At 40.6% G+C, this 27,927-nt stretch overlaps 1 protein-coding gene across 2 annotated transcripts; it reads right to left on the bottom strand.

Moving 5' to 3' along the window:
• Positions 1 to 141: 141 nt before the first annotated feature.
• Positions 142 to 27,317, bottom strand: afg1lb (AFG1 like ATPase b). 2 transcript variants are annotated; one of them, XM_086061622.1, is made up of 13 exons: positions 27,191 to 27,317; positions 26,118 to 26,363; positions 21,579 to 21,633; positions 21,391 to 21,492; positions 21,008 to 21,135; positions 15,464 to 15,563; positions 12,625 to 12,683; positions 4,384 to 4,466; positions 3,384 to 3,454; positions 2,360 to 2,460; positions 1,286 to 1,426; positions 911 to 1,018; positions 142 to 823 (listed from the first exon to the last, which is right to left on the bottom strand). In XM_086061622.1, exons 1-13 carry the CDS (start codon positions 27,242 to 27,244, stop codon positions 680 to 682), a joined length of 1,392 nt encoding a protein of 463 aa, XP_085917748.1. In that variant the 5' UTR covers positions 27,245 to 27,317; the 3' UTR covers positions 142 to 679. The 2 variants fall into 2 exon arrangements, with proteins under 2 accessions (XP_085917748.1, XP_085917747.1); XM_086061621.1 differs by having other exon boundaries at positions 26,118 to 26,413; positions 27,191 to 27,311.
• Between the last annotated feature and the right edge of the window lie 610 nt (positions 27,318 to 27,927).

Genomic DNA, 27,927 nt, shown 5'->3' with positions numbered 1-27,927 from the left:
ACTACTACTTCATTGGATGAAACATTGACTTACCTTCCTGGTTCAGTAAATTATAACATGCCTTGTTTAAGGTAAAATAAGGATACACCTAAAAGAGCAGTACATGGGGGAAAATATATCAAAGTAGTAAAGAAGTTACTGTAAGTCACATTTATTTATAGAGCGTCAGATCACAACAGAAGTTACCTCAACAGAAAGTCATAATCACAGTCCTCATACATTCTATGTAAATATGAAAACCATAAATATATTGTGCTATATGGTCCTTTATTAGACCCACTGTCTTAAAAACAAACAAACAAACAAACAATAGCATGTAGCATCATGCAATGCTTTAATGCATATGCAAGAAGAAATACAGTATTTTTACTGTGTTGTACATGATGAGGTACTTTGTTGTGTTAATCAGGGTTTCATGTATACTCATTATTGGACCAAATTTGAGTGTTTATTATCCTGAGCGATCATTCTCTTGAGTTGGTTGTGTTGAGGAGGATGTTTCCCAGTCTGGTTGCTCTGTGGCACCACGCTGCCTCTCACAGGTCAGTCTTGGTACTACCACAGACACTTTGTGATTGAAGATGGTAACTTGTCACAGATAAAGTGTATCGGTATGTTTGTATTGTGTTTAAAAAAAAAGAAGAGAAATATATGAAATATACATATCAGGTATTGCAACTTATGTGTGCCGTTTCTTCGTGATGCTGCGATCTCCCGCCATCCAGTAATTGTCCGTCTGCATTTCCGTGAGTCTAGAAACAGTCCTATGAAAGGCAAAGATCTCCTCCTCAGCTGTGAAAAGACTCAGACGCTCCGCCACCTCCTGAATAGAGTCAACACAGACACAAAACACTCCGAATATAGTCGCTTTCTTGCTACCGAACAATCAAGTTGATGTTTGCCATCGCACCGCCGTCAGGCCCAAGTCGTCCAAAAGCTGCTGGTCTTGCTCATCATCTCCTCCAGTGTGGACAAACAACTGGTCTAATGGAGCTGCCGCTTGTAGCACCACCCTCACCTATAGGAATCAGACATAAAATAAAAAAATATTTGCATTTCTCACCAGTCCACATAGCCTGCAAACTACAAAAATGGGAGCACAAAAACACGAGTGTACCTAGACTCGTTATAAATGGGCCTGCAGCGCCTCCCACAGGACATAGTTGGAATAACATCAGCTGATCAAATGATAGTTATCCAGTTTCAGCTAAACCAAAGATTTTATTTCTGTGTATTTATCTTCTTCTTTTTTTTTTATATATCCTTGCTTCCTCAACCAGAACACCTTATTGTCGTAGAAGTTGTCGACGAGGATGGTGAAGCGCCTGACTTGGTCCTTCAAGCGCAGCGTCAGCATGGGAACGCGGCGGATGAACACCGTGTCGAAGAGCCGCGCCATCTCCAGGTAGTCGCTGGCGCCAAGAGACTGGGAGGAGAAAAAAATAAAATAAAATCCACGTTTGAAGGGTTAGTCGTTAGCAGTTGTAGCCAAATCACATTGCAAATCTGAACAAAGAACACATGCAATGAATCCAACGCATTTAAAAAATGTTTTTATCTGACCTTTTACACAACGTGCAGCGTTCAAATTCAAATCTTTATTTGACAGGTTTGAAAAAGGCACTTTATTCGTATATATATTTTTTTAATCTGCTTTGCCATTCAAGACGACTGTTCGAAAGAAAAGGGGCGCAAGACATCCACGGAGAGCGAACGACAGACACAAGACCCGGCGCAACTATTCACATGAACATCAATAGAACTGCTTTTTGACATTGAGCAGAAAATTGGCCGCCGACGAGGGAGAAAGTCTGGCACAATACGTACGAGAGCACACGCGGCATTAAGGAGGTTTGCTTTATGAGAGCAGTTGTGATGAGTAGGGAGTGGATTTTGCCAATGCTAATGCTAATGCTAAATCAACATCAGTGTGCTTCAACCCTTTAATCGAGCCACTATTCACATAATAATCTGCGAGTAACTGACGGTCATTTAATTGCGTTGGAGAAACAAACAAATCATTTTATATATTTTTAAACCCCAAACTTATTGAAGCGGGAATATACCGTCAATAAGCAAACCAATAACAAAAACCACGGGTAGCCCACCTCAATTTAAGAAAAAATTTAAATATTTTTCTTAAATTGAGGTGGCGGAAAATCAGTGAATAAGTATTTAACAGTCCTTACTACTCAGTCATATATTATTTATCCTCTGCATGGAAAGATTATGAATAAACTGACACCAGCGGCCACATTACAAGGAAATACAATAGTTTAAAACAAAAAATATACAGATTTTTCATTCCTTTAATATTAAGCGTAAATACGCTCGGTATTGGGCAAATAACATGACTCACTCTGCCACACAGCTCGTGGAAAGTACAGTCTGCAACGGATCCGCAGGTCTTCTCCAGCGTCACTTCCCGGCCCAGCACGGTGAGCACCTTCGGACCGGTAACTATGGAAACACACCTCACCATGTCAGCGTTCATTATTAAGGTCATTTCTGATATTTAACCGGTGGTGGCTCTTAAGGTAACCAAATAGAAGAAAATGAGTTTTCGGATGTGAAGTAGAGCTTGGAAATATTACATTTTCAATGCAGTTAAAAAAAAAAAAGTATTAAATATTGTTGTTGTGGTTTTTACTCCAAGGCTCCCCCTACAGATATAAAGTACTGTATTATAGTATCATCTAATGACTAACTGTGCTAAAAGAAAAAGCTAATACTTTTTCCTGAAATAAAAATTGTTTATTTATAATCGTAGTGTGCGGCAAATAACTATACAGTGGTGCCTTGAGATATGAGTGACCCGACAAGCCATCATTAGAATGAATTTATTTATTTTTGATAGGCAAAAATACTTATACCCTATATGTAGTACTTTATATCCATGTTTGGAATATACTGCCCCCAGATGGCAAAGGTGTGCACACCAGAAGGAGAAGAAGAACATCCTTTGAATTGAAGCTTATTGATGTTCAATTAAATGATGTCATTACTGTAATATGTTTATATGGTACAATATTATAGAGTGCTATTTTTTTATTTTGTAAAAAAAAAGTCATTCCAATTTTTGGGGGTTAGCATTGCCATTCATTTGAATGGGGAAAGATGATTTGAGTGTTTTAAGTTACAATAATTAAACTTGTATCTCAAGGCATCTCTGTATTTCACTCTCAACATTAACAGTAGCATCTATGCTAACGCTAATATGAGGCGTCTTGACTGGTCTGCTAATAACGTCAACAAATTGTAATGCCAACATCAAAACCAATTCTTATTACGAGTCATGTTAATGGATTTTCAATCTGGTATTAAAAAAATACAATTATATTGCTTTAATTTATGGAAAAAAAATGAAATTATAGCCCCCTTACAGCTATTCTGCTTGAAAGCCAGCTCGTCAAACATGGCATCCAATACAGGGTCTGCGCCAGGCTCTCCTGTCCTGCACACACACACACGCACACAAACACGGGGCAATAAAGAGCTAATGGAATATGAAATTAATAATGCTGAAGTGGCAACATCAAAACATAAGCAGCGAGGAGCGCAGTGGAGCGGGAGGCTACTTAGCTTTTTACTCCACGAGTAGAAAAAAAATAATGGATGTTCGACTCTAAACAAGCATTAGCCAGTGAATGCACATCCAAATGAGGTGCGTGCGCGCGCGTGTGTGTTCGCATTATTAAACGGTGAGTGATGCACTCGATTTACATAGAGTGAAAAGAGGAGAGCGCTTGAGAGCGCGTGTGTTCATAACAGAGAAAATTAGCTTTTAATGCTCAGCCATTTTGTCACATTCTATTGACTCCACTCTTGGGATGATGGAGACTTCATCGTCCTCATTTGTTGCCACCTTCTGCTCTGTAATACCGTGGATAGAAAAAGTCTACACACCCCATGTTCAAAGAAATCATTTCAAAATGTTTTGCACCTCTGATGTAATACATTAACTGTATAGTTGTAAAAACAAACGAGTTTAGATAATGTGGTTGCAAAAGTGTGCACACCCTATAACTAGGGGACGTGGCTGTGTTCAGAATTAACCAGTCACATTAAAAAAAACAAAAAAAAAAACGCATGCACCTGCCACCACTTAAAATGTCTCTAATTGGCCTCAAATAAAGTTCAGAAGCTCTAGTAGGCTTTTCCTGACACTTTTATAGTCACTTCCACAGCATCAGAGGGATCTCATTGTTCAATGGTGTTGTATGGGTCGCATAAAAAACGTTTTAAAATAATTTATATTGACCCCCCCCCCCCCCCCCCCCCCCACACACACACACACACACACACAAAAATCTGGTGCAGGGCAATAAAAAGGAGCGCATATAGAAATAATAATAATAATAATAATGAGTGCTTGGGTCTTACAGGAAGTAGAGCTTCTCTGCTCCAGTCTTGTGAAGCCTCCTGTAGTCTACACCAGAGTCGAGGCAGATGGGGGGGCAGTACTCCTGCACACGTCCGTTAAAAACTGCCATCATTTATTTGTTTCATTTTTAGAATTTCAAACAAAAATATTCACATGCAAAAAAGAAACTGATGACAAAATGACCTGAAATGTAAAAATGTAATTAAATGTAATTTCATGACATATTTTAGCCACGTCGTAGCTCAAAAATGTAACCAAAATACCAGAAACGCCTCACTAGTGAAAATATGTAGACAAGGATTTCTGATTCATTTGACTTGATTAAATCATAAAAATAATAGTTTAGCTTCTTCCATTTTAAAATTCTGAGAGTAACCGTCATCCTTGTGTGGCCATAAAAACAAAACAAAAAAACACAACAAATATGAAGCCTATAATGCACACAATTTTTTGCATTGTCCAGACTAGACCGCAAAATATATTTCTGGCACTATTCTTGTATTTCTTGATCATAAATCATCTTCAACTCTTACACCTTTTCTTTGCTTATTTGTGTCAGGAGTGGAGGATCACCCCCCCCCCCCTCCCCATCCCCCCAAAAAAGTGTCCTCCTCAACACAGCACAATGGACAACAAGCAAAGAAGAAATGGATTCTGCAGCAAACAACAACAGAGCAGAATGTATCTGTCGAATTCCCCCCCGCTGCTATTCAAAGTGCTGAACCTGTAATATGCAGTTCAAACTTTCCCATGCGGTGTACGATGTCAACAGGATTCATGTCAGGGAGGACAGCGCAAGCCGCAATCATCATCTCTGCTATTCTTCGCCCAGAAAAGACAAGAATTACGCATCAGTCCCATCAATGCCATCAAGGCGGACCGGCTGAGCGTTATGAAATCAGCGGATTTCTGCCACCGGCCTCCTTTACGCCGCGGGATAATTAGCAATCATAAAGCAAGAGGACGGAAATAGTCCATTCTTCTCCGCTGTCAACTTTTTATCAGCGCGTCCGCTCGGAGCCAATTGGCAGAATCGGGCTTAATAACAACCTGACAAGAGTCGCACAAAAGGGGACATGTCATTTCATCGACCTGCCGTGACCCCGCCAATGGCTACGCAGCGTCTGGAAAATGAGGGGGAAAAGGTAGGAAGACGTCACAATCACAAGCCACGTTATTAGAATGAGTGCTATTGTCTTCAGCCTTCCTTTCTGAACTCGCCACGCAGACGCACAAATAAAAGCGAGGGAAGAACGAGGGCCTGGAAAAACACAATCAGCGGTGATGATTCCATAGGTTATTTATAATCAGATGAGGCTGAGGCCGAGCGGGTCATTACTTGATTATCCATCTCGAGGGCTTTGTCACATCCTCCAAGATTTCATCCGCCTACACGTCGCCGTCTCCTCGGCACGCCCAAACTCCTCCTGATTTTACTCGCGTTTGGAAATGAGCCCTAAGAAGTTACTGGGGAAGCAACAAACATTTTTCACAAGTCACTAATTAAGGTGCATTTTTGTATCAAGTCCTACTAAAAATAATGTGGGCATTGGTAACACAAATTTATTGTCTTTTTTTTTTTTTAACATATTTTAACACTCTATTCAGATATTAAAAAGTAGGCTACTATTAGTATAAACAAAAAAAAAAGCCAAATTACAAGAAAAAGTTGTTAAATGACAAAAATTAATTAGTGCATTTAAAAAAAAATTTTTTTTTTTGAAAAGAGTAGAATAATACAAGAATAATCTCCTAATATGTAAATGTGACTTTCGGCTTGTCCCATAATTCAAAAAGTTGTGTGTTCTTCTTCTTCTTCTCACATTCAAATGCATAAACAAAATTGACATAAAATAATTGGTTAACATAAAAAAAAATATTTTTTTACAATTATGTCTGGCGAGAAAACTTTACTCTGGTAAAATTATGTTTTGTTTTCATAAAAACCCTTTTTGGAGTAATATTCTTTAAAATACCTTCCCCCTCCCTCCCTCTCTAAAATTACACTATTTATTTTCTTTTGGGAGGGGGGGGGGGGTCAACATTGCTCTCGCAATACTAGCACGAGTGCAAACGAATGTTTGACTAGTTGAGCTGAGTCATTGAACGGATGTGACAGACAGGACAATAAGTCCTCGCTGAAAGAAAGTCATCCAAACACATGTCGCTCCTCTCTTGTTATTGTCCCAACTGTCCGCAGCTCTCTCCGGGGCAGACATTTACAATGACATATAGATTTTTTTTTTCCTTCTTTTCTTAGAGTGGCGTTTTATTTTCGGTGACTACATCTGTGCCTTCTCCCTCTATATCCGCCGTATCTTTTCTCCATCTTTTACTCCTCCAAAAGTTGCTTTTGAGTCTTTGAAAGAGCGCCGTGCCATTGAGCGGCAACAAAAGCCAAGGATAGCTGACTATTGGGCCCTGATGAGGTCCACTCCCTCATTACCCGGCAGCAGAAAACATTTGATGCTTCTTTTTTCTTTTTCTTTTTTTTTTTTTAGCCCGGAGAGAATTGACCAGGCCTCAAGGAAATGTGGGGTGGGAAGGCTGAAAAAGAGATGAGGGAGTGAGGTTGGGGGGGGGGGGGGGGGGGGGGCTGTCGCTCATTCAAGCGTGTGTGTCTTACAGCCTTGTGTGCAGGCATGGAAAGAAAAGAGGGGAGGCAGGGATAGAGGGGTCGAGAGAGAGAAAGCTTAAAACACTGCCTTTATGCTGGCAAGTTCTGGACGACTCTTGTGACATCAAAGTGTTTTCACTAACTACTGCAGTGTGTGAGAGTGAGTAAGAGGGGGGACGGACGGGGGTGGTATCTAGTGATTTTATTCATTCTTACGCAGTCGGGGGGGTGGGGCGGGGGGTCTTCGTGACAATGCGAACACCCTAATTACACCTAATGATCTATTCCCTTAAAAAGTGACCGCCTTGGGCCAGCCGCGGTTTGTTCCGCGGGGTCGTTCTCACAACCTCCTCCTGCCTCCGGCTGCCCCTCTTGGGGAAACATCTTTTGAGGCGTGTAGGCCCCACCTTTTGGGATCGGGGACCCCCACAGGACCCCCCACCCTCAAACGGCTTTCGCACAGCGGCGAGGCCCAAAAGCAAACCACTAAAAAAAAGGAGAGGGGGGAAAAAACCACACACTCAAAAATACTTCATGTGCTGCCTCCACCTGGCCACTAGGGGTGCAAATGAGGAAGCTTAAATGAAAAATGTACCGTTTAAATGAAAAAGCAATGCAGGTTCTACATTAACTGTGACCTGGTGCAATTATGTGAATGTATGGCGCCCAATACAAATTCCATAAATACAAAATCAACACTTTGTTTTTTTAATATCTAAAGGGGAAATCAACTATGAATAACCATCCGTTTTTATCCTTATCGCGGGGCGTCCATTTTGCCTCTTGCTGGTGACTGGAACGGACGTCACAGTTTCTCAGCGCTCAGGTATCAACCAATCATGGCTCACCTATCTTCTGAGTTTGGTCATGTGATGTCCGTAAGCTGAGCCGTGATTGGTTGTTTGTTCGCTGTGATGTCATTTTCAGTCGACAGCAAGTGGCAAAATGGCCACCCCCTAAGATCTTTAACTCATATACCACAAACGCAACTTAATCAGAATACCATAGTGGAGAGACGCATAGAACATATTGTGAGGAATATGATTTTAAATATTGAGGTTTTTTTTTAATAATACAATTTCACACTTAATTCTGATGAAAACACATTGAATAAGAGCTTCACAGGCTAAAGAGTAACATTATCTAAATACATCAAGAAAAACTTAATTAGCTGATTATTAAATAAAAGAAAAAAATCCAAAGGCAACAGAATATCTTTCAATTAAACGTTGCCTTCAAAAGATGACGACCTGCTTAAAACATAAAACACAAGTGCGCAGAGGGGGGGAAAAAAAAAGACTCTAACCAAGGTAACTGAATCAATTAAGTATAAGTAGATTACTGTCCTCACACTCCAAGAGGAGGACTATTGATTCATCTTCCTCCATTATTTGCCACTCGTTCCAGACCCTGCTATGAAAGCCTGGCAGAAGTGCGCCTTGTGCCACTGCCCTGCCATTAAATGAACCGACACACAATGTCAGTCATCCAAAATATCAACGATTATTTGATTTGAACTGGCAGGCGGCTGCCTCTTTCACGAGCGGTACTTCTATCCAAGGTCTCCGCTGGAGGACCGTAACCCTCTACTTTTTCTTCTTTATGTACTATTTCTCTATTTGCACAGCACAGCACACAGCCCGCGTTAACAATGGAATCGTCAAAAAAGAAAAAGAAAAAAAGAGAGCAGATCAGAAAAAGAGGTTAAAAACAACAGGAAGCCTACAGATACTTAAAAGTAGCTTCAGGGTTGTTGTCATGTCCCCCCCCACCCCAGCACGCCACCGCCACCGCCATCACAACCCCAAAACAGACACACATACGAAGCATTGTGTGCTACAAAATACAGAAGCCTGACCTTGGGGGAGTAACAGCAGCGAGCGGAACAGGATAGTGACAGAATAAAGAGCGGGATAAAAGGTTAGCGTGAGGATGGGCAATGAAAAGTGGAGTGGAGAGGGAGGACGGTTTGGGAGCGGGGTCCGTCTTAGTTACATTACTGGCAGGGTCCATTAATAAAAAGCCCTTAAATCCCGGATTTTTACACAACTCTGAGCTTTGCCTCGGCTACAAAGGAAGAGCGGACCAAACAACGGAATCATGACGAATGAGGAAACTTAATGTTTAAATGGTTGGAGAAGTGAAAAATACACAATACAGCAGAGTAGACCCAAAGTCAAACAATTCGGAGTTCAACCAAAATCTTGTCGGGGGGAAATATGCCAAACTTTTTGCCAACATCAAATTTAACCCTTACAACTCTCTATATACTCCTCCGATTAACCCCACACCAAATTCTGATCTTCTACGAGGCTTTTCCTGACATTTAATTTTGCTTTCTTGCAGGATTTTGTGCTCACGCTGATTGCTATTTGGAACTGTTCAGAATTCCCTCCACCTTGACTTCGGCTCAAGAAAAACATCCACAAAGCCACCACTGCCACCACCAAGCTTCGCTGTAGGTATGTAATGAAAACAAATTCATTAACTAAAACTAGAGATGGGCGAGGACCGATACCAGCAACGGGCTAATAGCAGGACTTACTTCAAGGTACCGCCCTCTTGTGGCCATGTTTTAATTAAGAACTAGAAATGAGAAATTTAGAAATTGCCATTCATTTTGTGCTATTTTAAGAAAACATGCTATGTTTGGATAAATATACAGAAGGTATTTATTTTTCTTGTACTTGGTATTAGTATCGGTGACTACTCAAGAGTTGAGTACTCATACTAGTATCAGTCTGAAAAACAAGTGGTATCTAACTAAAACAAAAATTGAAAAAACATTTTCATAACAGAAATAAAATAGCAACAGGAGTGGTTAAAACAACATAAATAAATGATATTTTATGCCTATAAAACTATGATCGTTGTGAAAATAGCATCATCATCCATCTGTTTGAATCTTGCACACAAGAAATACTCCATATTAAAAAAAATATTAAAACTAATAGTAAAACTAATTAAAAAAATTAAAACGAAACATTAAAAAAAAAAAATTAGCAAACCTGTGTAAACGCTAGTTCAAAATAACTGAATAAAAAAAATAAGAAAAAGAAAAGGAAAATTCCTAACTATTATAACCCTGAGCTTGCGCCAAACATAGCTTTTGGAATTGAAACCTTGGTTTCATTGGGTCATAACAAAAATTCCCAAATGTGGGAAAATGTGTTTTGATCCGATGAAACCAAGTCTGACCTATGTTACTGAAAATCACCAAACGAGTCAATAAATATTTTCTGAAGGCTTGTTGGATGATTGAGCCATTCATTTTGAAATTGCAACAAATCACAAGTCTTTTTTTTAAATTGTGTTCAACTGTGGAAAGTCCACCGTCCACAAGTTGGAAGCTATCAGGAATGTTGACAGAGGAAACAAGTAGTGGAAGAAAAGGGAGTTCCGTCGAATCAGGAGTCAATCGTCAAATAAAGACGTCGACCCAAGCGGACAGAAGCGCTGGATTAACCTCTTTCACTTCAGCCCAGGTGACAGGGTGGAAATGTCACCGGCTATTTCTAAAAAAAAAAAAACTTTTAACACCATCATTCACCCTCTGGCCGCCTATTGAAACACAATCAGGCGCGCACATACAAGACTGAGTTGCATCGTGGAGGAGGAGGGCCCACATCCGTGGTCCCTGCCAGCATTAATTCAATCCATTGAGGGTCAGCTAGTTAGCGGGGCGACCCTGCTAAAAAACACGCTTTAACTCTCCGCTCCAAGACCGCTATAGAGGAAGACGTGAACCTGCCGAAAAAAGGGCCCGACCCTAAAAAAACCAGATGGCCTCACAAAAGGAAACATGGACGTCTGGGCAGAGAGGGACAACAGCCATTCAGGACCACGATGAGGGCGGATTAAGGAGGGCAAGGGTGACGCTTGGTGGCCGGGCGAGGAGCACGTGGACTCCTCAAGTTGGTGGAGTGGCACATCTTAAGCCAGTTCCGTCCCAATCGGGCTGGCTTTCTCGCCTCGGATGTGAGGACGTGGGACGCTGATGGCAACCACAGTCATTCGAAACAAGCATTTTGAGAGTTTCCCTTCCCATTTCTTTCGTAGGAAATTCTCTGGTACGGTACTCCAAGAAAAGAACCTTAGCGGTCAAACACAATCAGTTAAGTGGGAGAGAAGACATGAGTCTAAAAATTGCCCCCCCCCCCCTCGTTTGCACCAACCAACCAACATTAAAATCCCCCACAAAAAGGATAATCATCATACCTGGACATGATATTGGCAAGTAGATTTTGAAGCAGGCCACCACCTTGGAGTTGTTGCCATGGAGATTTCTGCACCGACCAACAGGGCTCGTTTGGATGAGGACCCACTTTCACTTCCCTCCTCTTGCAGTGCTTCAACTTATTAAATGGACTCTCGCACTATTCTCGTTAACATTGTTTACGGTTGATAGGGCTGCGGTTACATGCGATCCAAATGTGCTCACGATAGAAAATGGATGTATGGAAACAAACTTCACTATATGGTGAAAACATATCAACTAGGGGTGTCCAAACGAGTGTGTTAATTATGAGGCCATTTAAAGTTCCTTTAACGTCACAATTTTTTTTTTAAAATGCGTGATTCATGACCGCGCCTTACTTGGAAAGCCTGTACTGGGGAAATTCCAGTCGCAACGAAACAGACATGTCTTCGTCAAAATTTTGCAGTAATACATTTCATAAAAATGCATCTATTTGTGGAGACTGGAGTCAAGTTGTATTTTACAATTTTTGAAATGTACAGAATTTCATGTTAAAGATTAGATAGCTCTTAATATGAAAAGAAAAATGCACGGAGTTGTCACCAACGTCTTACAAATGCAATTATGCCATCTAGTGGCAGAAAAATGACCTCAACTTAAATTAATATCACACTTACTGAAATTACTGTATCAATAAATAAAAAGATGCAGACATATTTCTATTAGGTTTTTTTCAAATTTTATGTTAACAGGAGTATGAAAACTTAGGGGTGGGGGGGTCATTGTAAATTGTATGGTACATATAGAACTGATATTACAATTTGCAATTAATCTTGAGTTAACTATTGATGTTATGCGATTAATTACAATGAAGAAAAAAATAATCAGTCGTCAGTGAGACAATAACAAACGGATATTGTTTTTGACTAAATGCCAGCAAAAGGTGCAAGAATGTCGCCATCATCTGTCACATCACAACAAATTATCGCGCAACTCATTTATGATGGCGGTCACGCCAAAACTCATCAACGTTCATCTGGGTGGGATAATGGCGCCATCGGCTTCAATTGCAAAGCAGATCATTCGCTATGGATCTTCCACCCCTTTACTTTTGAAATGCAAGCAATCTCTGTTAGTCACTAGGCGTGTCTACCATTCGTATTACCTGTACCCCCCCCCCCCCTCACCCTCCTTCACACTTTTTCTCCACGCACCTTTCAGTCCTGCTCTGATCAAAGACAGCTTTGTGACACTGTGCGAGGCATCCGGAAAAGCACAACACATCAAACCGCTAAAGAGCAACTTGCAAAACACAGGCAGCAGCCCGTGCAAGCCCCGCGCGCGCGCGCGTGTGCGTACGTTCATGTGTTATGAACAAATGAATATATTAGCAACGCAAGAGCGGGGATGTGACTTTGTCTCTACCTTCAGCACGTCGATGAAAGGTAGAAAGGTGTCCCTCTGAAGTCCGTTTTTGTACAGATCTGAAAGAGGAGGGGAGGGCTTGTATTAGAGGTGCTGTTTAGCCTCCTAATAATGTCATTCCCCCGCCACAGATTGGCACATAAAGTGGCTATTGATGAACTGAAGGATGAGGTTGGGGAGGTACGACAAAAGAGCCCGGAATAGAGGGGTGGGTGCGGTGGGGGGGAAAAATGGATTTCTCTACCGGCAGAGCGGCGGCAACATAAAATTCATTACATTCCCAAACAATGGTGGCGAGAGAAAGGACCGTCGCCTTTTCAGGGATGGACAATATCCACAGCGGCTCGCTGAATAGAGGTTTCAATTAGCTCGGCTGAAACAAATTACATCTGAAGTAGCATCCGTGATAGACAGATAAAACGGGTCGGGATTCACACACAAATCCGGGACAAAGGCGCCGCCGACGTACGGAGCGCCGGCGCACAAACAAGACGGGGCTTAAGCCCTCCAGCTGCGAATGCAATGCAACTGGTTGTTGTTGATGTTTGGGCTTTAACTCGCGACAATAGGGCCGAGCCCGCTCTCGTAGGAACTTCGATACTGTGGCGGACTGCATCGGCATCGTTAAAAAGGCTCATTAGGGAGAGCGCCTGTTTACTCTCTTACTCGATAATGTTGCTGTGGTCAAGCAGAAGCAAAGAAAGCATGTAACTGGAAATTTAATCGGAAGCAGCCATCTATGAGGTCTTAAATACTGTCAGCTAAGTTATTCATTTGTTAACTCATTCACTTCCAGCCGTTTTCACCGAAGCAACACCCTTTGCTCCCGGCTGTTTTACTGGATTTTCACTGATTTACATCAGCAAAAAAAAAAAGAAGTAAATTTCTATCTGTTTCCGTTTTTATCATTATTCACCAATCTGTTTAAAACAGTGGGGGGAAAGAGCCTTTTGCAACATGGCCCTGGTTGATCTCTTATACTCTGCTGCCGCCTGCTGGTCGTTTTTTGTAATAACTACGACTGCTTCAAGCGTTCTCTTCAGTTCAGAAGCTGCATCAAAGCCTTCTGTATGCTGTCTATAAAAAAAATTTTGGGAACATGGTAATATGTAAAATAGAACGTATTTATACGTTTTTGTGAGCAAATTAAGTTAAACAGGCACATATTTTCTTAACTGCGATCGGCTGGCAACCAGTTCAGGGTGTACCCCGCCTACTGCCCGAAGCCAGCTGGGATAGGCTCCAGGGGAGGAGCTAAATTAAACCTGGGTTTTTAGTGTCATTTACATACCGTCTCCATTTAAGTATGTAAATGCACACATGTCATTTGTTGCATATTTACGGTTTAAATTTTCAAATGCCCAAAATAGCGATTCATTTTGGACTTTTGGTAAAAAGTCAAACTCAAAAGTCAACAACTCTTCAGCGGTACCTTTTAAACCCGGAATTAACTTATTTACTTAACGGTGGCTAATTTAGTTATAACCAATTTCATTAAATTCTTGGGTTCAAGTCACCCATCTTCTAAACACTTTATCTTCAATCAAAGCAAATTGAGACCTTTCCTGTAAACGACATACAAGAGGCAGCGTGCTGATGGGTTTCAACACCAGACATGATTTATACCGCCAATTCTTTTCACTTGTTTGAATCTCCATTAGGATAGATATAAAAAATTTATCTTCTTTATGCGCTCTCGCTCCAAGCTATCACCAAACACACGGAGGGGCCTTTTGATAGCGCCATCTCCACATCAATAAAGACAGCAAATGTATGCCTTTCATGTCCAGTTTTCTCTGTCTGCCGTCATGTATTCCATTAACAGCGCAATTAATACCAAGTAGGCGCTCTATTAAGTTTGCACCGTTTGCTCGCTTTGTTCTTAATAGCTTGCAAATATCAGAGATGGCGAGTCGTGTGTCTGTGACGTATTGTTTCGTTAGAAACATCCTCTTGGGTAAGTGCTGTTATTCACCACCTTGATTACAGGCTCAATGCTAAATGTACCGGGTGAGGCGTAATAGATATTGGGTTTGTCAACTAAATCTTTCTAAAAGTCAGACTTTTTGATCAAAATAAAAGCAATTTTTTAAATTGATATTTTTAGTTACATTTTGACTTGAAAAATGCAGGCATAACTGTCAAAACTGAAACATTTTATTTATTTTATGTTTTTATTAATTGTATTTATTATTAATTGTATTTATTATTATTTATGTATTATTTAAATTTATTTATTATTTGATTTATTTTTTATTATTTGAATTTGATTTATTTACTTATGTGTCATAATATGCTTCTCAATTATTTTTGTTATTGATAATAATTGAAATCACGATTAGGACGATCAATAGTTTTTTTGGTACAAAACAAGAAAATGTTTAAACGTAAAAAATATTAAGACAAATAAAATTATTTGAAACACTATAATTATGCGAGTTTCTTTTGGACCAAACAAGAATTATTAAATCAGTTATTTTTAAAAATAGGGGGGGGGAAAAGGTGCAAATATATAAATTTAAACAACTCAAAATTTGTATTAATAATCTTTTATTTTTGTTTACGATTAAGCCCATTTTGTAATTGTGGAGTGTAATAATTAAAATTGTAATTGAATTTCGATTAATTGCACAGCCACAATTTCTATTCTTGACAAAAATACAACTTTCTTTTTGTACAATTACCGTATTTACTGACTTCATTATCATCGTGTGTATATACATCAATATTTCAGAATTCGATATTCAAAATTCATAGTAAGGAAAATATTGTCTTTGGACTCTTTGGTCATCACGACTGCACACTTGTTGCAACTCAAAGTCCTGGGATGAAATTGTACCATCAGGGGATCTGTTGGAGGTCGCCACCACCACCACTCCGGTCTCGAACAACGTCCGGAAAAGCTGCCTCAGGATGACCGCATCGGCGATGTCCGTCACCTAATGTCGATAGACCATAAAAGATCACAAATCGATTGATGATTCATCTTTAGATTTCCCGCGCAGTCCGCATTTGCAGGTTATAGCGAGTCGTCGACACTCCACATCGGTTAGTGTCATTCAGGGCTTTTTTTGTCTGGCCACGGTCAACGCACTTCTACTTACACACGCACGACAACAACCACTCGGAATGACTGCAAATGGTCACGACGTTGAGGAAAAAAGGCGGCGGACACAAACTAATCAATCCGGCCCGTATCGAGACTCGTGCGCGCGTGTGTATTCATTTATCCGCTGCCTTTTTCCTCCACATCATTTCCACTGTAAGCAAAGGTCGATGACGACGGTGGAACGAGGCCGTTTGTGAGTTGCCGGCAAATTATGTGAAGGGCTCTGACCTTTCAATCAGCGATGCAGGGCTTTTGTTCTTAATGCGCTTGTCTCTATTTTTTCACCTCCAGCCGACAAACATGGAGGGAGAAAACTCTTTATGGCCGCCATGCGTGATAATGAAAGCAGCGTCTGCATAACCTGCCTGATGACTGATTGAGGAGGTCAGCGCATGAAATAATTCCACCGAGGAATTTAGTTTCTATCAAAACTTCTATGCATCAATTCTTTTAAAATGATCTTTTTGATGAGCTTCTGTATTCATTCTTTTTTTTGGTTTCAAGTAGCCATAGAAAGCGCCCACATCACTATTAGAAAAGGTTTGTCTAAAAAAAATAATAATTATAAGAAAGAAAGAAAAAAAGCCACTACATATAATTTTCAATTATGGATGTTTGATACCACTTTTTTTTTCAGACCGATACCAGTACGAGTGCTCAACTCTTGATTAGTCATTGATACCAATACCAAGCACCGATGTCACAAGCATCTAATACTTTTCATACATAAAAAAAAATTTTTTAAATTAAAAAACATATTGGCAGATCATTTTAATCAAACAGCTACAAATCCCAATACAGCATTTAGTTGAGTTCCCGATTGTAAAATGGCCACAAGAGGGTGGCCAATTCTGGTATCGGCAGCCTCCACGCGTACCGATACCCTAAAATAAGTTATTATTTTTATTTTATTACAATTAACCTGCCATTTTTTTGGTAAATTAATCAATGAACCGGATAAAAACAAAAAAAAGGGTACATTTCCATCCCTTTATTCAAAAACATGACATTATTTCAAAAAATCAAAAAAGCATAAACTCATTATGATTCAGTTACTGGTTTGGTCTGTAACTTGGTTTCCCAAGCAAAAACAACGTTTGATTTTGATATAACACAATCAGTGCATTTTCATGGAGGACTACAGAAATTGGTTAATAGTTACTAATGAGAAGCTAAAATAAAAAAAAAAGCAGCCTTTTTACATCAATCTGATCGGCTGAATTGGGAACAGATGATTTGATGCAAAATCGGTGATCAACTGTAATGTCTTAATTTGCGTAGTCAATCAATGACGCAATTGATCGACTGCGCAGAAACATTCCACGTTATAGTCGTTATAGTTTCATTGTCATAAATTATACTTGGGTTTTTACTATTTGTGGGCTGGGCCAGTCCCCAAGTTATCGTTTTTTTCAAACTAGCTGATCGGTGATCGGACCAAAAATCCTAATCAGGTAAAGCCTATGTTATTTACACGATGAACAAAATAATGATTGATTACTTTGATAATTGATTCGTTGTCTAGTTGGGAGTCTATCACCTGGAGCTTCGCTCGCGCACCGCCATTCCGCATCAATGCAGTTATTCGACCAATTCAAAGTTCCACAAACGTTTGCCGTTTGAAGTCAAGTTTTGGAATCAAACATTAAACTCTGCAGGCCTGAATAAAAGTCCCGCCCTCCCCACTTTCCTCTTTTCGACGTGCACTTCTAGTGGCCTCACCCAAAGCATATGTCCCCTTTCATAAGCAGGAGAGTCTTCTGCTTTTTGTGTATTAGCCCCACTGCCCCTTGCCAATACTTGATTAGCATGCATGTTAAAGCCTTGATTTGGCTAAGGAGAGGTGCCCGGGGGCCATCAAATTAGCGCGTGTGATTGTGTGCTCTCATAATGAGAATCAACAGAAAGCCAAGGCTCGGCGCGTCTCCCTCAAAGACCCCGTTTCCTCCGACCGCAGGATTTTATTTTCATTTGAAAAGACTCTTTTAAAAATGACCTTTTATACAACCTGGATTTGTTTATTCATGCGCCCTCAACGCGGGCATAGTATGAGGGGGCAATATTGATTGCTGAATGACTTGAGCGGGGGGGGGGGGGGGGCAGAGAATGGATACCCAAGTGGAGGGGCCTGATGTCGCACTTGTGGAAGACAAAAAAAATAAATAATGGCGCAATCTCCGTCGGCCAATCCCGATATTTAAATGAGCATCCAATTACTCAAGCGGGCCGCGCGTTTACAGCGAGGCGCGCGGGTGCCACATTAAAACTCTTTTGATGTTACACCTCTTTATGTACACAACCTACGAGCGCTTTTTAAAGCGGGGCTGCGCGCTGACAATGATGCACAATCATTTTCTTCACACTCCTCTTCTTTCCCTTTTCCCATCTCGGACGTCTCAATGGCGAGTATTCATTAGCTGGGGAAAAGAGGGATGGGTGGGGGGGAGGGGGGGCTACAAATTACTGATAATGGCACGGCGCTAATGAAGAGAATGGAGAAATGTCATTAGCATTTAAGAGGATAAGATCCATCTGACCCGCCGCTGCCGCCGCCAGTCGCTTTCTACCTCCACTCACTTAAAGAAGCAGGAGAGTGCGACTGATACCCAGCGCCTCATTTGCATGGCTGAGTGGAAGAGGATGCTGATTGGTATCGCCCCCCCCCCCCCCCCCACCATCACCAACCCCCTATAACTTCCCCTCCTTCACTTCTCTCCTTCTACGCCACCTCTGACGCTCCAACCTTGAAACCTCTTGTTTATGCATCACAAACAAACGCGCACATGTCCACCATTCAAGCCGAGCCGCATGGCGACGGGGCGCAAACAAAAACAAATCAACGAGCGGCCAGCGCAGTTTGAAAGCGCGAACGACGCCGAGGCGCATGAAAGGCAAAGAAAGCTCTTGATCGCCGCACGTGCGCACGGCCAGTGATTAGAGAGCGCAAGCGCACCTACCGTCACCTCTGACCTGCGGCCTTTAGCGGTAATGATATCAGAGAAAAGAGGCGCATTGTGCTGCTAACAGCTGGCTTTGTAAAGACGCAGGCGCGCTCATTCTGTAAGGCGCAGGTGTGTCAAACTCAAGCTCGCCACAAATGTTTCCTTGACGTCTGTTTGAAACGAGCCATGACAATTTTAATAACTAAATTTACTTTTTTGGGGGTGGGGGAATATTCTGAGAAGAAATCTCAAATTTGCCACTTTATAAAGTGGCAAATTTGCACATTTTTTTCGGGGAATATTGCCCCCCAAAAATATATTTGGGCCCTAATACACTGAAGAACAATTTGAAAAAAAAAAAGATTAGATTTTTATGCTGTTTAAACAAAAATTTGTATGTTGATTCCAAAATTGCTACTTCCAACAAATTTGCCACTTTATAAAGTCGTAAATTTGCTAATTTTTTCTTTAAAAAAAAAAAATTCTCTGAATATTACCCCACCTCTGGAAATTATTGTGTGAAGGCTGACATATGTTATTCCTATACTTCAAACTTCCCACTTTTTCAGCATCTTTCTACTTCCACATGATTCAAACGATTCTCCTCATTCCAATTTTAACATATTCCAAAAATTCACGACATTCTAGAGTGTATTTTTCTTATTCCAAATATTCACGCCTTACCCACAATTCCCCATTTTTTACCCTATTTTAACCCCATTCATTCTTAATGGCAGATTCTACATTTCACATTTCTTTCCACCTTTTTCATCCCAATCACTCCGTTTCCAATTTCAAACTATTCCTAATATTCATGCCATGGGCGCTTTGATTTTTTTCATTCCCAGGATTCACGCCTTACCCACAATTCCCCATTTTGTACCCTACTTTTCCCTCACTCATTCTTAATGGGAGATTCTACATTTCACATTTCCTTCCACATTTTTCATCCCATTCCCTTCATTCCAACTTCAACATATTCCACCAATTCACGCCATGAGCGCTTCCATCTATTCCACAGGTTTTCATTAAGCCTTACCGCCTTCTCAAACAATTTCTCCAGAAATTGCATTTTCTAGTTTTATATGTGGCCCTAATACACCGTAATCGTAAATTTGGTTGTTTTCAATATTTATACCTACCATTTTATGAAGTGGTAGGTATAAATACTTTTGTTTTTTAGAGGTGGTCAATATTCCGAGAAAAAAACTTTATAAACAACTTTCTAAACTTGCTACAAATTTTTTTCTCTCAACATTTTTTAAGGTAAAAAATTTGATACTAACCCCGAAAATTTGTTAAAAATAGCTGTCAGATATAACTCAACAAAAATTGTGTTATGCGATTGTAATATCATGGGACAATTATTCTGCCTTTCCCACACCGAACATATTAGGTAAAGGGAGTAGAAGACTTGCGCTGTAAACAAGCACAGTGCGGCTCAGCTTCTGAGTCACAAATGTGGCAAATATTCAACATATGTAAAAAAAAATAATAATAATAAATCTAATAATAATTCATTACGTCACTTGAAAAGTCTGCCTCGATTTTGCAAAACATTGACAAATTCAACTATAAGTGTTGAGGTACTGTAGCATAATTTTTCAGAACGTTATTGTTGCACTGTGTTTTGCATTTTTGTCCCGTCACTGAATTAAAACCATGACCTTAAAACCAACTCGTGTACTACTACTGACCTCTGATTTTTTTGCGCGTGTGTTTTTTTATGTACCATTACATCCCTATTGATTACACATTCACTATAACTACGATATGAATTTGGTGTTTGAGAAGAGAGATTATTTTACTCCAAAGAGCCCCAAAAAATAAGACATTCTACCATACAAATGACTTCATAATTTCATCCAAGATGGAAGACATCAAGTTTAGGTAACCAGTGCGACCATAAAGTGAAAACAAATGTTGATTTGAACTGCTAGAAATCCTCTGATTGAGTGTTTTATTTAACAAGGACCACTAGGTGTCCCCAGTCCTGTTTTTCTTGCGTTTTTGCCTATTGGGGCTTCTACAGTTGTAGTTACAGTAACAGAGGGGAGTGAACACCACATATCAACTTTCTACCTGTTTGTCAACAACAAAATGATATTATTGTCATTTGTATTGTATAAATGTTTTTGTCTCTAAACAAAAAGACATCCTGAGAATCCTTACTTTTTTTTTTGTACCATTAGGTTTGAAGTGAGTTGAAATAAGTATTACATGGAATTGTGACATTTGACTACCAATACACAACATTGTCATTAAGTTGCACAGTGAATACAAAATGTACGCAGACGAGTGTGTCAACTCCGCCAGTAACACAGTCACTCACCTGAAACTCATCAAAACACAGAAGGCAGGTTTCATGGGCGATCTCCATGGCAACCGGCGATATGGGGTCATAGGTGAACATGCGGCCCAGCTTTCGCTTCGGCAGGCTTTGTTTCCTCCGGTGGATCCCTTTAAAAGCAGCACGCGGAAAATGTCACGCGCGTCTTAAAAAGCACACCTGCGCGGCCGACCCGGCGCCGAGCGACTGCGCCGCGGAAAGCGGTAATTTCACCTGTGCGTGCATAATGGCCGACAATTAGCAGCGGCGCTTTGAGACAAACTCACATAAGTATAGCATGTAGAGCGTTTGAGTGGTGGAGACATTTTTTTGTAAGCTTAAGTCAAAGTTGTGGTCGTGAAGCAGTGGGGGAGGAGAGCACTAACTTTTGTGGATGTCCAACATGAAGCCGTTGAAGTGGACTCTCTTTTTACAGCGGTTTTGCACCCCGCTGTAAAACATATCCATGAGCATGGTCTTCCCCGTGCCTGGTATGCAGAAAGATTTGCATTGTTTTACTTGATTATTTATTCATCATCAAGCAGGCATAGTTTTGGAGCAGAGGCCTTCTTACCAACGTCTCCGTGTATATAGAAGCCTTGAGGTGGGGGGGGAGGAGCATCTTCTTCCTATATGTTGGGAGAAAGTCAAACCAGCAATAGATTAGGCTGCCTTACAGGATCCTTCACAATATAGATATCGAAAGCCATGCATGCATGAGCTCATTAATAAACGCACAAGGGGGGGGCCGTAGCTTCCAACCCGCACGTAAACTTTGTTTTAGCCGCCACTGTACAACCCCCGAAGCGCCGATTCATAAACAAAAGTATTGTGAGGCATTAAGCCACCACTACAGTTTGAGGTTTCACATTCTCCAGACTGGCCCACTGCAGGGGAGGAAGACAAAGGGGATCTAATCAACAAGACAAGCCGGGGTTCCCACGAAAGAAAAGCATCATCAGAGGAACAATGGGGGGATTTGTCAGACAAAACGGAGAGGACTGAATGAGGCTCCATACGAGATGGACTGGACTTGTCTGTGTGCAGCCTGTTTAGCGCTGCTAATTGTGATACGGTACTGTTGCATTGAGGTGCCGCTGAAAGTCATTGTGCTGCCTGCCTCCTATCATCAAAAGGCCCCTGCTTCAAAAAAAAAGAAAAAAAAAAAAAAGGAACGGCTTCTATGAGACCAAGCTGCGCATACTGAGTAAAGCCAAATATGGAGAAAGAAGGCCGCAGCCATTTCAGTGCAAAATTTCAAAATTCATATTGTGCATAAACAAATTGGATATTATTATTAGCACGATTAGAGTTGGACCCCACCCCAGCCCCAAAAGTTGACCAATTCATTTTCACTGACATCAAATTTGTTGAGCTACAATATTTTTATATAGAAATCAGTTAAAGAAATATTCCATTATGAAACTTTCATTACATGCTATGATTTAAATATCATTTTAAAATTGCAATACAATTTCCCCCCCAAAAAATTAGATCACACTTTGATGTATGGCTGCTTAAGCAGTGAGTGCACGCATGTTATGGAAGAGAAAGGGGAAGTGCCAGAAGTGTGGAAATTTGGTATACAGCGTGCAGTCCAGGGCTTCGGGCTGGCGTGGCCGCTTTAGAGTGCCTCGTTATAGCACCGTGGAAAAGCCCTGTGAGAAGCTGGCGTGATATATTCCAGCCACCGGAGGCTTCAGGCAGATGAAAAATTTTCCAGGTTGTAGCAGAACTATTTGATTTATAGTTGACAGTTGAATGGGGGCGTGGTTTTGGTGCATACAGGACACGCCCACAGCATTTGAGAGCGGGAAGAATGGCTTGATTTTTCACAATTTTGAAGCCTCATTTTATATTGTGGCCGATGTTTTTAATCATGCCAATTAAGGATAGACCGGCTATCAGCCGGGCTGATTATCGGTGCCGATATTTGACAACATGCCAAATATATTTTACTTATCCGAAGGCCGATAAATCTGGTATCTCGCTGAGCGGTGAATGCTTGCGAACGTAGTGAAATTTAGAGTTTTCATCAGGACAGTTTTTACTTTTCGCAAAGCCATTTCGAACATATTCTGACCGTTTTTACTGTCTGCGAAGATCTTTTGAAGCGATTTTATGAACCCTGACGAAAACCCCAAATTAGCTGCATTCGCATGCATTTGTCGCTCAGTGAGATACAGGAAACGTTTCGTTTATGGATTTATTTAAATGTACACTTAATAAAAAAAAAAATACTTTTTATATAAAAAAATAAAATACAATTAAGAAATTATGTTGATATTTGGGAAAACTTTATCTCCAGCAGCAATTGACTTGCTTAGTTTTTAATTCAGCGAAACACATGCTGATGACTCTGGAAGCTCCCTGCAATTTTTGTTAGGTTTTTGCCAATTCTTTGTATGTTTAAGACTAAAAGAAAATGTACATTTTTAAAACTTTGTCAATAGTATTTTCTCTTTTAAAGAAAATTAATATCGGTTATCGTCTCCTTGACTACCAATAATTGGCATCTGTATCGGCCTTGAAAAAAAACAAAAAACAGTTTATCGGTCTATCACTAATGCACATTTGGCCGGGTTGTTGACATCACTCATATTTGTTTTCACTTCACAAGGAATTTGTGTTCCACTTTCCTACCATTGCCACGAGTTCCATTTAGACGCATTCGACTTTGGAGGTTCCAATGTATTGCCGTCAGTAACCAGGCAACATGACGGCGAGCTCTGACAAACAAGGATGGATTGTCCTCTTCAATTTTAATTTAGTGACTATTTCACGGCGACAGCACTCAGTGACCTCTGCACAAGGAGCACTTGACTGATAAATGAGGACAATGGCTGATTGAAAACAAACTCAAAAACAAACTTATCTTCTCCCTATTCACTCATTCATTCAGTCACTCACAACACTGTTGTGACTTCTCCCTGACTTCCCAAAGTTGCCCGCTGGCGCGGCGGGCTACTAGTGAGTTGTGGCTGGAAGCCATTCCACCATGGCAGAGTGGAGAAAGACAAGGCCCGTCCCTCAGATGGGCCGTCTAACGGCGCACCATGGCCTCGTCTCACCTCCTCCTCCGCGGCACATGTGGCAAAAGTTCACACGCGGGACGTCGTCGGTTTCGTAAACTTTGCGAATAATCCTAAACACCGCGTGGTCAAAAAGTAGCAACGGCGTGAAATGATACAGGTCTGACTTGTGGGTGGCTCTCCCGAAACAATAGCCCATTGTTAGTCGACCATCCGCAAAACCACGCCACATTGGGTCAATATGAAGTCAAGTGTGCTCTCCTCACAGACTTGGTCAGTTAGTTAGAACAATGGCGGCAGGGAGAAAACACACCGACACGGACAGCGTTATGACCTGATTCAAACAGGAGTAATTGTCCAGTCAGTGTGTGTGTGTGTGAGAGCGAAAGAGAATACGGGGGGTAAGGAATAAGGTGCACATAGGCAGAGGGGGTGGCGGTGGCGGTGTTGATAGCCTCACACCAAAGTATTTGTCAGAGTCCCAAATCAAAAGCAAAAAGGACAAGAATGGCCCACATAATGGTGATCCCCCACCCCCACCCCCCACCCCCTCCTCACTCATTACTGCATGGGGAACGGTGAGAGAGTGAGAGGGGTGCCGGGACGGGCCCAGCGGGAGGTCTGCCCCCGGCTGCCTTCCCAAATCTCCGCACTAACCTCACGCGGCGTCTATGCCAGCGAAAAATCCCAGCGCCCAACACGAGACAGTCATCTCCACCTGACCTAAAAACAACAACAACCGCTCCAAAACGCTTCCCAGACCCCTACCCTCCCTTTGACCTGCGCCCACCCGCCGCAATTGCTGATTTAGCCCGAGTACAGTACAGCGAGAATTCATAGCCCCTCCCCATATGTTAAGTGTAAATGGGGCTGCGTAGATGAATGAGAGAACAGATGCGCCTACGACACTGAGATATCATATGAACAAACAAACTGTTAAAATTTGGATGATAGGTTTTGCAGGTGTGACTAACGAGTTTGAAAAACAATCGAATTGCGATTCTTGAGCCATGATTGGTCGTTACCTACTTCCTCAGCACAGGTGATGTCATCTTCAGTCGACAGCAAGCGGAGAAATTCGTTTTTTAAAAGGTATTCATTGTTATTAGATGTTTCTGGGGTTGGTGAAAGACTCTGGTTGGTAACCCGGTGGGTAGTAGGTAATGTCTGGTCGGTGCTGGATTTCACTTTCCTTTCTTTTCTTTGATCCTTCCTCGGGTCTCCTGACAACCTCACGACTCGAGCTGGATTCTGAAGTATTCGGTTTAGGTGAACGGTATGGGATTTTTCAATAGGTTTTAGGTGAACTAATGAGTACACATACACACATACTCACCCACATACAAAATTTTAAAAAATTTAAAGAAAAAGAGAGAGCAATGATGATGACATGTCAAATCGGTAAAATTACCGAATGAACAATACTGAGCTCTCTCTCGAAAAAAGAAAAAGAAAAAATAATAATTGTACATGAAAAATAATGAAGTTCTCAAATTGATTCTGCACAAAATATTAACTGAAAATGGCCGAATGAGTCAAGTATGCCTTTAACAATCGCAACCATTAAATTAATCTGTATTACAATAAACAATATCATTTCTTTACATGTTTTGGTTATATAGGCTAGAGTTACACTAAATTAATGCAAATTAACTATTAATTAATTATGAAAGACAGTTTATGTACTTCAATTAGAATTGTTAATTCACTAAACACTTTGACTTGCAGCCTTGTAAACGTTCCCTATGACACCTTCGCAAAATTCTAGCAAACAAGTGTTGCGGAAACTTAAGTCATAAGTGGATTACAACAAGAACGCAAAATAAATCTGTGGCTTTATGACTTCAACTTTTCACGTTTCATGAAACAATATGTAAACACTGCACTTCTCATGCACTGAACTTATCTAGACTTTTTTTTTTAATGCAATATATTAAAAATAAAATCTACTGAAATACAGCAGCCCCTCCCAAATTGCTGCCTTTACGATTTAAAAATTGCATTGTACTACAATGTCAATTTGAATATGATGAATTATTCATATTCAGCCCTAGTAGGGACTGTGATGACATCTCATTTACCTTGTGAGCAGATGCTCCAGTTGTTATAACGCAGGGCTCTGTCCTTTTCTGAAGTCTATCACAGTCGGGGTTTACTGTCAGGGGAGGCGGGTTCAAGTAGAAAGTGTTACTGTAGTTTCGCAGGGTCTGTTGCAAGCGAACCAGCTGCCGGAGAACACTCCTCTGCAAAGCATCTTCCCTCAAAGAGCCACACCGAACCATGCGGTCGTACCGAGTGACGACGTCAGCAGAATCATCAGTGGGACACTGTGAGGAGAATGACGCGGATGAACAGAGCTTCCTCAAACGAGCGAAACCTTGGAAAAGAAGAGACATATATACATGATTAACTAAGTGACGTTTAGGCAAATAATTAATTAACTTGAGTGTATTTAGCTGGATCTTTCTTTTTTTTTAATACATAGATTTTTTTAAGTGGCTTCCGTAGTTCAAAGCTTAAGTTAAGAAAAAGTGATCTAAATATTAGGAGATTTGACTTTTCTATTTTTTCTACTTTTACATTGCAAAAGCAGACTTATCGACATGTTGACTTTTTTTTTTAACCTGAGGTAGGCCTATGTACTTACAAGGTGCAAATATTTTGTCACGGTTGCCTTTATTTCAATGTACAACTGTACATGAGAATCGAGTGTGAGAGCAACAGAGCCATGCAGCTAGTCAGTTATTTAGTTAGTTACAGTGTTATTAAGGATCACGATGATGACATGCATGTTTTGTCAAAAGGTGCAATTTTCACATCATCTGTATATTAAAAAAAAAAAATGCATTTCTATTAATTCTGTGGAAGTAGACACAAGTAGATGCTGCAGAAAAAAACTACTGGTTTCCGAGCGTATTTATTATCATGAGAATTTTAAAAAAATCACAGAAAGGGGTTAAAAAAAAGTTTTTTTTTTTGTTCTTCTATCTAGATTTATGAAAATTACGTCACATATCACCCCGCCATCAGATGAACTAATAATATAAACAAGTGGTGTCCAGTTAGAGAACACTGATAGAAGAAACACAAACGGACACAACAGGCAATAAATGCCTCTAGGTATGATAAAAAAACAGCTGCGAAGACAAGATACCTTGAACGGTCTTACTGAAGGCCTGACAGCAGGTGTTTCGTGAAGTCGGAACATAGCTAAAAGGTACAAAAGTCACCGAGCATCTCATAGCCGCAGTAAACATGTAAGCTGCCATGATGCTTCAAAATACCGAAACTTTATTGACGCGCGAACAAGAACAGGATCTGACAGTGCAAATTGTCTAACTTTAAAGGTCTAGCTTTCTTTTATGGAGTATTACTAATATTTACAGAAGAATTTCCACTATTGACAATTCCCTTGACAGGTGACAAATATTTTAAGGATTTATTTTATTATTATTTGTGTCATTATTTTTGTTGTTACGTTTTTTTTTTTTGTATCCGCTCTGCAATTTGCACAATGTCTAACTGCATATAGTGTAGTGCACAGTATTTATGTTTGTAGTGTGACAACTAATTAGCGGGTTGTAAACAAACCAGGCTGCAGGGTGGTCGGGCACCAGTCAGCTGAAGCTCAGCTGATCAGAAGTAGTGCTGGCAAATTTCAAGCTGTCAAAGTAAGAGACCATTCAACTCCGGAAACGAGGGTAACAATGTCTAAGTGTGGTTTACAAGGTATACATTTAAAATTTTAACCTCTGAAATAAAACATTTATATAAATAATTTGTTCTAAACGTCTTCCTTTTATAGGTTCTTATTTTACGCACACCCAAGCGTTTATTATTTGTTTAATTGTGAAGGCCACTAGCGGAACGTACATATTAGTTTTCAGTTTC

The sequence above is a fragment of the Leptonotus elevatus genome, chromosome 18, assembly GCF_054856555.1.
Source record: "Leptonotus elevatus isolate MCC_2025b chromosome 18, RoL_Lele_1.0, whole genome shotgun sequence".
Classification (NCBI taxonomy): domain Eukaryota; kingdom Metazoa; phylum Chordata; class Actinopteri; order Syngnathiformes; family Syngnathidae; genus Leptonotus; species Leptonotus elevatus.
This window is presented reverse-complemented; position numbering and strand designations above follow the sequence as displayed.

Coding starts and splice junctions, on each gene's coding strand:
- afg1lb (XM_086061621.1), bottom strand. CDS start 27,305: ATGGCAGCTTACATGTTTACTGCGGCTATGAGATGCTCGGTGACTTTT. Junction 21,136..21,390: donor CATGTTGGACATCCACAAAA/GTTAGTGCTCTC, acceptor CTGCTTTTAAAG/GGATCCACCGGAGGAAACAA. Junction 3,455..4,383: donor GCAGAGAAGCTCTACTTCCT/GTAAGACCCAAG, acceptor GTGTGTGTGCAG/GACAGGAGAGCCTGGCGCAG.